This window comes from Parasteatoda tepidariorum, chromosome 9 (assembly GCF_043381705.1).
Source record: "Parasteatoda tepidariorum isolate YZ-2023 chromosome 9, CAS_Ptep_4.0, whole genome shotgun sequence".
NCBI lineage: Eukaryota > Metazoa > Arthropoda > Arachnida > Araneae > Theridiidae > Parasteatoda > Parasteatoda tepidariorum.
In genome coordinates this window covers 89,192,845-89,204,521 of record NC_092212.1, presented here as the reverse complement: position 1 = coordinate 89,204,521, position 11,677 = coordinate 89,192,845, and the positions used below count along the sequence as shown (strand labels likewise).

The window sequence follows — 11,677 nt, the reverse complement described above, 5'->3', positions numbered from 1 at the left end:
ATAAGATTTTGAGGCATCAGCTGCTTAAACATATCTTTTTGGTTTATTTGTTTGATCTTGATGTCTTATTTGTTAATTACCATTATATAATTATTTTTAAACAGCCCCTTTACAATAAATACTGGTGATCAGTAATTACCCCAGAAGTGATCAGGAATTACCCCAGAAATGATCAAGACCAGGCGTAATTCCTGATCACTGAAAATTTAAAATCTTTTAAATTCTAATTAGATTTTCAAACAAAAGAAGGTGACATTGGACTCATCTCATATAGCCTCAAACTTCCAGTAAATATTAAAATTCTATTTTGAATAGTTTTTTCATAAAATAGATGTTTGCATTTTTTGATCAGGAATTACCCCAGGTCACCCTAATTATTGCCTTCATTTTGTTTCTTGTTTTTATTTTTTCCACTACATATTTCTTTTAAAAAAAATTGACATAATTTGAATAAAACGGTTTTGGACAGTTTTAGACAAAAGGGTTTTGGACAGAACAATTCAAACCAAGGATTAATCCATTCTGTCTTAAACCTTGNTTTTTTTATTTGTCGGATTTTGATTGTTTTTAATATTTGAAACTGCGCCTAGTTGTATTCGTATTTACGCTTTTCAAAAATCTGCTTTTGCTATTTGCATCATCATCTCTCTAAATCCAATATCGCGATTCACATTCACAGGATTTTAAAACCCAATAATGAGCATTGGCCAACAATTCGTCCCATTATTTTAAAATTACTTCATCAAGAGGATGTGACTCGTGCTGAATGGCAAGACTTATTTTGGTAGGAAAATTTCAATGGTTTTTTTAATTGTTTATTACAGTTGACTTGTATTTTTATTATACAGTTGACTTATCTTGTCGCTGGCCGACCTATTTGTATTCACAGTATCTAAAAATCATGATTCGTATTTACTCTTTTCAAAAATCTGCTATTGCTATTTGCATCATCACCTCTCTAAATCCAATATCGCGATTCACATTCACACGATTTTAAAACCCAATATCGTAGTTTTTGATTCCGCGTTCTTAAAATCCGATATCCTGATTCTTGTAAGAACTAAATTGTTTCTTAAATTTGTTGCCATAAAAGGGTGCTTTATTGAAAAGTTATTTAATTATAAATCTTAGTTCAAAAAATTATATTAAATTTGAATAGTATATAAATTGATATCTTGTTATCGAATTTTTGCTCATAAAATTTTCAGGGTTTTTCACTTCATGTCACAATCAGCCTTGTTTATCAGTTATGATGATTTGCTACTGGACAAAATCGCTTACTGGTTAGCATTATTTAGTTTTGGATAAACTCATTCCTTTCGCAGCGCTGGAAGTAACTAAAAGTAACCAATACAATTGTTTAGCAATAACTTTAATATAGTACAAGATGTCAGAGCTCATTCTAGGCAGAAAAAAGGGCAGGGTGCAGAAGTTTAAAAAAAGGGCATTATTATTCTAAAAAGGCAATAATTCCTTTCTATGGGCTTTACACGTTCTATTAAAAGACATTGTCAATTAGTAAAAGAATTTTTTTTTTTACTTTACTAAAAGTAGCAAAGCGGTAGCGCTTCGCGCTGNGGCTTTACACATTCTATTAAAAAACATTTTCAATTAGTAAAAGAATTTTTTTTTTTTACTTTACTAAAAGTAGCAAAGCAATCATATTAATTACTAATTTTTAATAATAAATTAAAATATTGAGTTAATGAGCTTAGTAATTTATTTAAAATGCATGCATATATTAATAAAATAATAAATGTATTTTTTTAAGTGTCTGTAGTTATGATTTACTAATTAAAAATGATTAATAATCATGATTTAATGATAGTGGAAGTAACTGCAAACTTTCAAAGAGAAGTGCAACAAGGGGGTGTGATGGCTATTTTTCCTTTCCCATATAAATCTAGGTATTGACAGCAATGACAAATAAAAAAAAAAAGAGAGAGTTGAAAATAGCAAAAGTTTAAGAAATCCATTGTAGAGTTTAGGGGGAAAATAAAGAAGGGTTGAGGAAAGAAAGGGCAAAAAGGGTATGGAGTATTTTATATCAGGGCACTAATTTACTTCAGGGGCAACAGGGTGGATTCTTTTGACTAAAAGGGCAGCAGGGTGCTGCACCCTGTTTACTAGCCTAGAATGAGCTGTGCAAGATGTTTAGTTAAAAGTTTTTTACTTTAAAAAAAAAAGTTTTTTTTATAAAAACAACTCATTTTATTTTCCAAATTTAAATTATCTATGAATTTGTTTAAGTATTCATAAACAGAATTTAGAATTTGTGTATAAAAATAATTGTATGCTATTTGTAGTTATTTTAATATTTGGTATTTCTTTATGGGAAAAAAATATATTTCTGTATGAAATTTTTTTTATGGTAGTTTTTTCCATGGTTTTAGTGCAGTTTTTTCAATTTAGGGAGAAACTTGCCACTCCTATTTTTAATTAAACCTTTCCTCCTGTTATATTAAATACCAGGATACTATTGTTTCAGGAGCAGCTTATATTGAACTAATTATATAGTTTGCCTAACTATATTTAACTTGTTCATTGATTGCTGTGTGTTTTATTTCAGGCTTGTCCACACAGTTTGTCTCTGGGATGATAAAGGACCCCCTAAAGTTTACAGCCATCTCCAAGATAATATTCTGGACTTCATTCGTCAAGCTCAATCTGTATGTCTTCCTCTTTTTTTTTTTCACTCAACACGTAGGATATCCCGGCCTTTTAACCAAATATTCATATAAAAAATAACTAACACGAGACATTTTTTGAAGCTTGTGTCAGTTTTAGTCAGTCGATTGTCAAACATACTGAAATTAAAATTTCAAAATATTGTAATATAATAGAGGTATCAAACAATTTAAATTTTTTAACTTCTCTACTTTCTTTTTTTCTTTCTTTAAGTTTCTTTTAAGAGAAGGTACCTTGAGTCTATTAACCCCCTGTACCGGATTTATTTTTTTAAATATTAATGTAAAAAAAGAAGAAAAAGAATTCGAACAGAATATTTTTATCAAGCATAATATTTAAAAATTATAAATGGTGAGAAGTAATTTGTCTTGTAAGATCAAACTATACAGATAATTTTCTTATGAGATATAAAATATAAATTTAGAAATAAACATACTAATTCCGAACTACCCAACACACTACAAAAGACATATAGTTTGTCTAAAATAAGAACTCCCCCAGACGTTCGTCTGGACTATTTCAAGTGAAGGAGCAGGGTCAATGTTTCAAACAAACATCAACAAACCATCGCTAACAAACATCATATATCAACTTACAAAAGTTTTGCATAATGTTCTGTCTTAGACTTCCAAACTTTCCCTTTAAGCATAATTCATGGACTTCTGATTTGTAAGCATTAATTTCACTCATCCTCAACTTTTGGGATATTCTTAAAAATTGATCTATTCTCTAAAAGTTTTATCAGTTATTAATTTACTATAAATATTAAAAGTTACAGAAAAAATACTACCACTATCTAGGTTTTTTTGAGAGGTACCTAGTTTGTGAAAATTCAGACATAGCTTGTGAAAATTAAAAATTATATTAAAAAATGAACACAAAAAATATGGTAAAATAAGACAATGTTTTCAAAAGTTGTCACTGCAAATAAAAGTAATTTATGACTGGTGAATTTCTGTATATTTTTCCTCTGATATTCAGAAACAATTTTGTAAAATTTTTGCCATAAAATTGTATCCAAATGTGGAAATTATCGTCCATAGTTAAAGTTCAACTTTAATAAAAACACGCATTTAGCAGTACTACCACTAAAAGTTATTTTCATTATGAGAACATTTTCGACTAAGTCATACAGAGAGAAAAAAATTCCATAGAGTAAGAAATGTTTCATAAAAAATAAAGGTCTGTTAGAAAAAATTTACAATAGTGCTTAAGATTATGTTCGAATGTTTAGAATTATGTTTGAATTTTGACTTCCTGTACAGCTTATAGAGGGAGAGACTGGTCATTGTAATTTTTTTTAAAAAAAAACTTGCTTTGATATTGCGTAAACGACCTGGTAGGCTTACCACATTGCACTATCTGACAAAACTCGTGTTACCTTTTCTTATAAGACAGCTGGCGGAAAAGCCCCTCTTTTCCATAGGTTGCAATGAGAAAGGGGTTGGCATGAGAACTTGCTTTTTTAAAAGTATTTTGTGGAACTACCGTTTTTCCTCAAGTTGAATTCGCGAAGGTACTGCTAAATTCTAGTATTATAAAAAATGTATAGATCTTAGAAATGAAACTAAATTATTACAGAAATTGTAGTAAATAATAGCGACAAACCTGCAACCCTAATCATATGTGTTATTTCTTGTTAGAATGTCTTAGCTCACCAGGAAGATCAAGCTCTACTGAAAGCTTATATTGCTGAATGGCGAAAGTTCTTCACTCAGTGTAACTATCTGCCAATGCCATTTGGTCAGTTAGAAACAACTTTGGCAGGAAAATCTGCTTCCATACAAAAAAAGGCAAGAAGTGAAGAAAGTGCTGTTCGTAAAGTATGTTTAAAAAGAGAATTTATTGATTTTTGTGATTAGAATTAATTGAATATTTTTAATAAATTTAATTCACGCTTTTTAATTTCACTCATATTATCATGTCTAACAGGCAGGGTTGCCACTCCACAGGGAAAACCTGGAAAATACAGGGAATTTAACAATCACTTGAAATAACAGAGAAAATGCTGTGAATTTTTATTCTTTCTTTACGAACTGGGAAATTGCAAGGAATTTTGTTTCTTATTTTCGTCTTATAAATAATGTGACCACTCAAAGCGTAATCTATGGGATGTTTAACCATGATATTTCAGCTATACTAAAGCACTATTTAAGTATGTTTAGCTGTTCCTTTTTCTTTCTCTGAGTTTTTCAAGTATGTTAAAACTACCAAATATAGTTGGCCCACTATAGCTCACACAAGAGCACAGTAATTGTTGTTTCCTTTTAATGTATTGTGTATAATATATACATGGAAAACACAGGGAACTTTTTTTTCTTTCCAGATTTGAGTGGCAACCCTAAAAGGGAATAATGGGATAAATATTTATTGGAATGTTATTAAAGCGGGCTTTCGGAATTGGGTGTTTCGCGTTAGGTCAGTGTCAATGGTGATTAGTAAGAGTTTAATGTGCTCAGTTTCTGCAGTGTTAAAAAAATTGTTTTTTTTTTTTTGGTGTTTTAATATGTAATGTATTTCCATAAAGTGAAAGTTTCAAGAACATATTAAAAAAATATTGGTCAATTTTTTAGAATATAATGAAGATTACTTGTTTAAAACTGATAAAATAATTTGAGAAAAATATTCAAAAATGTGTAATATTTTAATAATTGCAGTAATGTCAGAAAAAAAAAATTTGGCAAACTACTTTGTCATTAACACCTAGTTTGTTTGGGTAGGGCAGGTGGGTGGGTAAACAGCCTTGCACTTAACTCTCTTTCTTCTACCCTTCTATTTCAGGTGTTAGGAAGTTCTGCAGTTAAAACTATGCCTTAACTTTTACAAATAATAAATAAAATAAAAAATTTTTAGAAAATTAACTTAATTCTGCTTTGATTTTTAAAGATATCAACACTTCTTTTGGATCAAAATTTCCAATTATTTATCAATTTTACTTACTTGTTTTAACATTCGCCGTGAGAATATTATGATTTGTGATTTAGTCTTCTTCCTCTCATAGCCTAAAAACTTGAGATAAAAAAATATGAAATTTTGAACAATTTTAGAGAAATATTGCAACAAATTCCTGATATGAAAATGTTATTGATGTGAGACCTTAATTAATGATTTATTTTATGCAAAAGTTTCAAAACAAAATTATCTCTTTAAAACTATAAGCAGTGCAAAACAAAGCCACATATTCTTATTATTGAGCGTGGCCATTATACCGCATGCCTTTTTATCTACGCAAAAAAAAAGGTACACAGTCAGTTACGGGGGTGCAATGAGCAATGGATAGAACTGCCTTCTCATTGAAACTACCTGTAATAATAAGTGTAAAAACATCTAAATAAGACAACTCTGAAACAGCGTTTTATTGACAGGCCAGGGAACTTTGAAGACAATAATTTTGGCCAATTCTCTTTTGGCATCTTTTTTATTGTATTTTTGCTAGTTTTTTGTATGACTATTTGTATATTTGCCTTACCATTTAAAATATTTAAAAAAATGTATGGCTAAAGATGTTAGCATATGTAGTAGTATGAAGAAATTTCAGTGACCAAAAAGAATGTGATTCCAAACATTGCAGTATAATAATATTAAATCAAAAAAAGGTTGGCTCAGAATTGAATTCAACAATATAAAGAATATACTCTCTAGTCTTAAATGATCGCTGACTGGCATGTGGAAATTTCCCTCTGTATTAAGCAGTTTGTTAAAGCCTACTTGCAGTTTGAACAATCATTTATTATAAACTAAATATGAAGATGACAAAGGATTGTTTAAGTAGAAAAACAGATATGTGCCGAAGCTCTGAGTTCCTAGAACTCTCCACGCATTTAACTGCAGCATACATTATACAGGGTTGTTACTCCACAGGGAAAACCTGGAAAATACTGGGAATTTAAAAATCACCTAAATTAACAGGAAAAATACAGAGAATTTTATTTCTTATTTCCGTCTTTTAAAAAATGGTAACGACTCAAAGTGCAATCTATGGGACATTTATGGATGATATTTCAGCCATATTAAACCAGTTAATTTACTATAGCATTATTTATTTTATGTATATTCAGCTGTTCCATTTTTCTCCAAGTTTTTTCAGCAATTATAACTGTTATAGTTGACCCAATGCAACGCATGCAAGAGCACAGTGATTGTGTTTTTCCTCTTAATATAGTGTGTATAATATGTGCAGGGGAAACACCAGGAATTTTTTGTTTTCTAGATTTGAGTGAAAACTCTGTACGCACCCACCTGCTGACATCAAAACTTTGATAATTCTATTCATTTAAGTACTCTACCTATGATTTGGTCCTCTACCTGTTAGTTCGTTCGTAAAAATTTGCTTGAAAATGCTAAAATATTTTTATATTTAACTGTAAAAAATAAAAAGTTTCGAAGAGAAGTTATTTGTTATTTTTTTTGTATATATACAGTCCCTAGTCATGTTATTAGACACACTATAACAGGGTGCGTAGCGTTTGTAAAAAGTACTTAAAGGTGCTTTTTTGGGGATTTCGTTTTTAAAAGCTTTTAAAGGTGCTTTTTTCAGCTGGCGTTTTTAAAAGTGCTTTTTTCTCTCCCTTCAGTGATATCTGGTGGATCCCATGCATCACGAAAAATGGGGAGTTTGCTACATAATCATTCACGCGGATTTCATGTCGTACCCACGTTATGACTTGCGCATACGCGCACCCTTGAAACCGAAACCCGAGTGCTCCAATTCGGATAGAGAATATCAGATCCTTATGAAATGTTTTTCTTTTTAATTTATTTTAATTTTGTTCTTGTTTATTTCATTTTACTTCTAACACTTTTTTTGACGTAGGGTGTAAGGGTACTTTTGTTCTGAGTCAGGGTTGAATTAACTCGGTGATGTGGGAAAGTACTGATTGTTCCGATTTACGCCCGTTTCTTTTTGGGTTTTTTAAACGCTAAAACTGTTTATAAAAAGTTTTTTTTTTTTCAATAATATCATTGATTGAATATGAATTTTTTGAGTGCTTGAAAATTTTTGTAAAGTGCTTGAAAAGTTTTTAAAAAGTGCTTATTTTTGATTCAAAGATTTGGCTACGCACCCTGTATAAGATTCTATGTAAAATCTTAATTATCAGGTGATACTATACAGCATTATTGTTTTTACGAGGCTGATACCGGTTTGTACTCGTTTATGTTCGTGTATCAATTAGTTAACATTGTAATGCGATACGTTAAAAAGTATATAAAAAATCTTCTAAATAAAAACCCATTACATGTGGGTTTAAATATAAAAGTATGGCATATAAACTCGGGCAAAATGTGTAATTATTAAAAGAAAACTACAGTGCGTCTAAAAATTTGGTCTAATTATTATATTATACTAATATAATACCTGATATAAAAAGTATTCCTTATTTATCTAATATATCGTCTAATTTTACCCATTGATGCACGAACGTAAACAAGTGCAAGCAGTCGTATGAAAGCAATAAAGCTGTTTAGTATCACTTGATAATTAAAATCTTACATAGAATCTTATAGTGTGTCTAATATTTTTGCAAGGGGCTGCAAAATGTGTGTTTGTAGTACAGTTAAATAATTCTCTTTTATTTTCAGCTAATGCTTGACAGTTGGAATCAGAGTATATTTTCCAACATAAAGCATAGACTGCAAAATAGTGCGATGAAGCTTGTACATGCGGAACGGAATGGGGAAGCCTTTGACTCCCAACTAGTAATTGGTGTTAGAGAGTCTTATGGTAAGTATATTGTTATTCTGAATAAGAGTTTTGCTTTCATCAGAACCAATAATATTCTCCAATTTGGTAACAGTTCAACATATTAACAGTTTAACTTCAATTTTATTTTTTGAAAATAAAAAAACTCTTTAAAAACAGTGTGTTTTTAATATACTTTCATAGGCAATGATTTTTCTGAACTTCTGCGAAATTTAAAAATATCGAACAAAACGCAGGGTTTTTAGATGACCTAAAAAAGTGATGGGAAATCTCAAATTTCTGAGTGCAGGATCATTTTTCTGTTCAAACATTTATGATTATAGTGTCGGGNGGGGGTTGTCATTCTCTCATACAATGTCTTTTTTTATGCATATCATTAAATATATATTAATATAGTTCATCTATGAAGCTATATTCAAATTTTGTTGTGTGAGAAATTTTATGGTAAATATGTTTATAAGTTTTTATTTCATCATTATTAGTTAAATCTCCATAAACTATAACGGGGCTGTTCGAGACCATTAAAAGCTGGCTCAGACTACCGTAACATAATCAAAAGTGATCCCCTAAACTAGTGTAAAATAAGATTAATTTAAAATAAGATTATTGTAAAATAAGATTAATCAAATGCAATATTCAAATGGGATTTGATAATGAAAGAATCTGAAACTGCTTATATGTATTCTATAAATCTATGACAAATATTGTGTACAAAATATACCGTTTTATATTTTCTAATGTTATTTTCATGAAAAAATCTTAACAGTCTTATGCTTGGAAATTTTATGTTTGTATGGAAATGTGGAGGGAAAAACATAGTGAAATTTGTGGCAGATCTGGAATTGATATTTGATTTAAGGTATAAATTAAAACTGTTAAAGAACCGCATTATGACAATCTTACATTAGGTGATTGTGAAATAGTCATATCATGGTGCGTAGTGGTTTTAAAAAGTGCTTAATTTTCCCTTTTCAAAAATGAGATTTTTTTCTTTACCATGTTCCCATGTATTGTGCAAAAGGGTGCTCTTCACATTGTTCTATTCAGCATTCATTATTCATTTAATAATCTATTTCAGCTTACCGCCGGTCCATAGCGTATGAAAGCGCCAATCATTTTTCATGTTTGCTGAAAAAATTTGCAAGTCTGCAGGTGCGTGGACTGAGCTGGGTTTGGTGATTGTTGCACTCTCGTGTGCAACGCTGTTACATTTTGCAAAATATTCTCAATTTCAGGTTTCCACCCTCTGATATCGAACCTAAAAACCTCCACATATTTTTATAATGGTTAATATAATCAAGAAAGTTTTTTTTTTTCGTCAGAAACTAGTTATTTTATTATGATCATGTTAAGCCTTTGAAAATTATTTTGCAGGGTATCCGCGCATCTGGAAAGTCATGGAAAATCATGAATTTTGGTATTGAGCAAAATTTGTCATGAAATGTCATGATTTTAAATATTTTTTAAAAAATCATGGAAAGTCATGGATTTAGGTCACCGAAAAATTTTATTTTTAAAATGGAATCCCCCCCCCCAATTTCATGGTGTTGCGAATATCTGAATTAGTAACAAAATCCTCACTCAGAGTCATATTTCATTAAAATATAAAAAGTTTTTATCATGTTCTTTAAAAATTATGGCATTCTTTCAAAAAAAGGAAAGAAAAAACATCATTTCTAGAGCGAAGTATCTTTAAAACTTCTATGATTTCAGAATTATTTTTATTTTATTAATTTAAAATTCTAGCTGAAGCAAGCCAGTCATTGGCAAGTTTTTTTTAATTCCGAAATGAGAACAGAAAAATTAGAAGTATCTTTAGAATATCATTCTGCAGGGGGGGGGGAATTATTTGCTCATCTATTTTATTGCTTCAACTCTTTCTTCACTTTTTTTTTTTTTAAATTTAAAATCAATAAATATGAAGATGCAGAGTATAACAGTTTTGGTTATACAGTAAGACCCCGCTTAACACATAGGATATGTTCCATCAAAGTAGAGCATGATGGGAAACAGTTAGGGGAAGAGGGATGGAAAATTGTTTAGGTATTATATTTAATAATTATGTTTTATTTAATGAAACTAAAACCAAACATTTATTTCTTACAAAAATAAAAACAGTATAAACGAATATATGTACTTATAAAAACAAATAAAATTCTGAGTCAGATCATTCAGTCTATTTTGTGTTTCGAATTTTCTACCTTTTTGTCAAGAAGGCATCTAATGTAGTTTGTGTTTTCCGTTTGCATTCTGTTAGAAGTTGTTGATAAGTGGATAAAGCATCTATAACACTCCGTCTTGCTTTTGAACTCCTGTCAAAATTTGGCTCATTTTCAACAAATTGATCCATAATTTCAGTTGTAGTGGTCAAACTCCTTTTTACAAACGGCATCGAAAGTTCTTTTTGCTCTTCTTCGAAATCACTACTATCAATATTTTTGTTTTCTTGCTCAGTTAATTCCTTGAGCTCATCATTAGAAAGAATAGCTGCTGTTTCTTGAACTATTTCTTCTACGTCTTCCACATTTACCTCATCTAAGCCGGTTTGTTTTGCTGATTCCACTATTTCATCCATATCGACAGAGTGTCCGATGTCTTCGCTCTTTCTTAAATCTGGCCAAATGCTCTTCCATATTCCTTTCAAAGATCTTTCTGTTATCTCATTCCAAGAAAGGTTTATATTTTCTACAGCATTCGTGATATTGTGGTTTTTCCAAAATTCTCTTATTGATTGCTTCTCTTCTCTGCCTATTTTGTCAAACATCTGCTTTAATGTTCTTCGCAAGTAATAAGCCTTAAAATTGGATATAATGCCTTGGTCCATTGGTTGGATTAAGGCAGTTGTGTTAAAGGGCAAGAAAAAAAAACACTTTGACTGGAATGCATATTAAGTCTGATAAATTTGTTGGGTGGCTTGGAGCATTATCAATTAATAGTAGTGCTCTTTGTTCAAGTTTTTTAATTTCGCAATAACGTTTAACAGACAGGCAGAAATGTTCAGTGAACTAATCCTGGAAAATGTTCATAGTTATCTATGATTTTTTATTAGACTCCCAAATTACAGGTAAAATTGATTTAGATATGCCTTTCATTACTCTTGGTTTTTTGGAGTGGTAAACTAGTAGTGGTTTTAATTGGAAATCTCCGTTTGCGTTACCACCCAGTAGAAGTGTTCAGCAATCTTTTGCGGCTTTAAATCCTGGTGCTCGTTTCTCTTCACAGGATAGCAATGTTCGTTTTGGCATGCTTTTCCAAAACAGGCCTATTTCAGCAACATTAAAAACCAAT

General features: G+C 30.4%; 1 protein-coding gene across 1 annotated transcript in view; it reads left to right on the top strand.

Moving 5' to 3' along the window:
* The window catches only part of LOC107449321 (cullin 5), a gene marked incomplete in the record, with an annotated part of 46,076 nt that overhangs the window by 4,119 nt on the left and 30,280 nt on the right, over positions 1-11,677 (top strand). Inside the window, 4 exon segments of the mRNA XM_043054052.2 lie at positions 702-784; positions 2,570-2,669; positions 4,332-4,511; positions 8,269-8,410. Of these exon segments, the coding sequence (XP_042909986.2) occupies positions 702-784; positions 2,570-2,669; positions 4,332-4,511; positions 8,269-8,410 (505 nt within the window).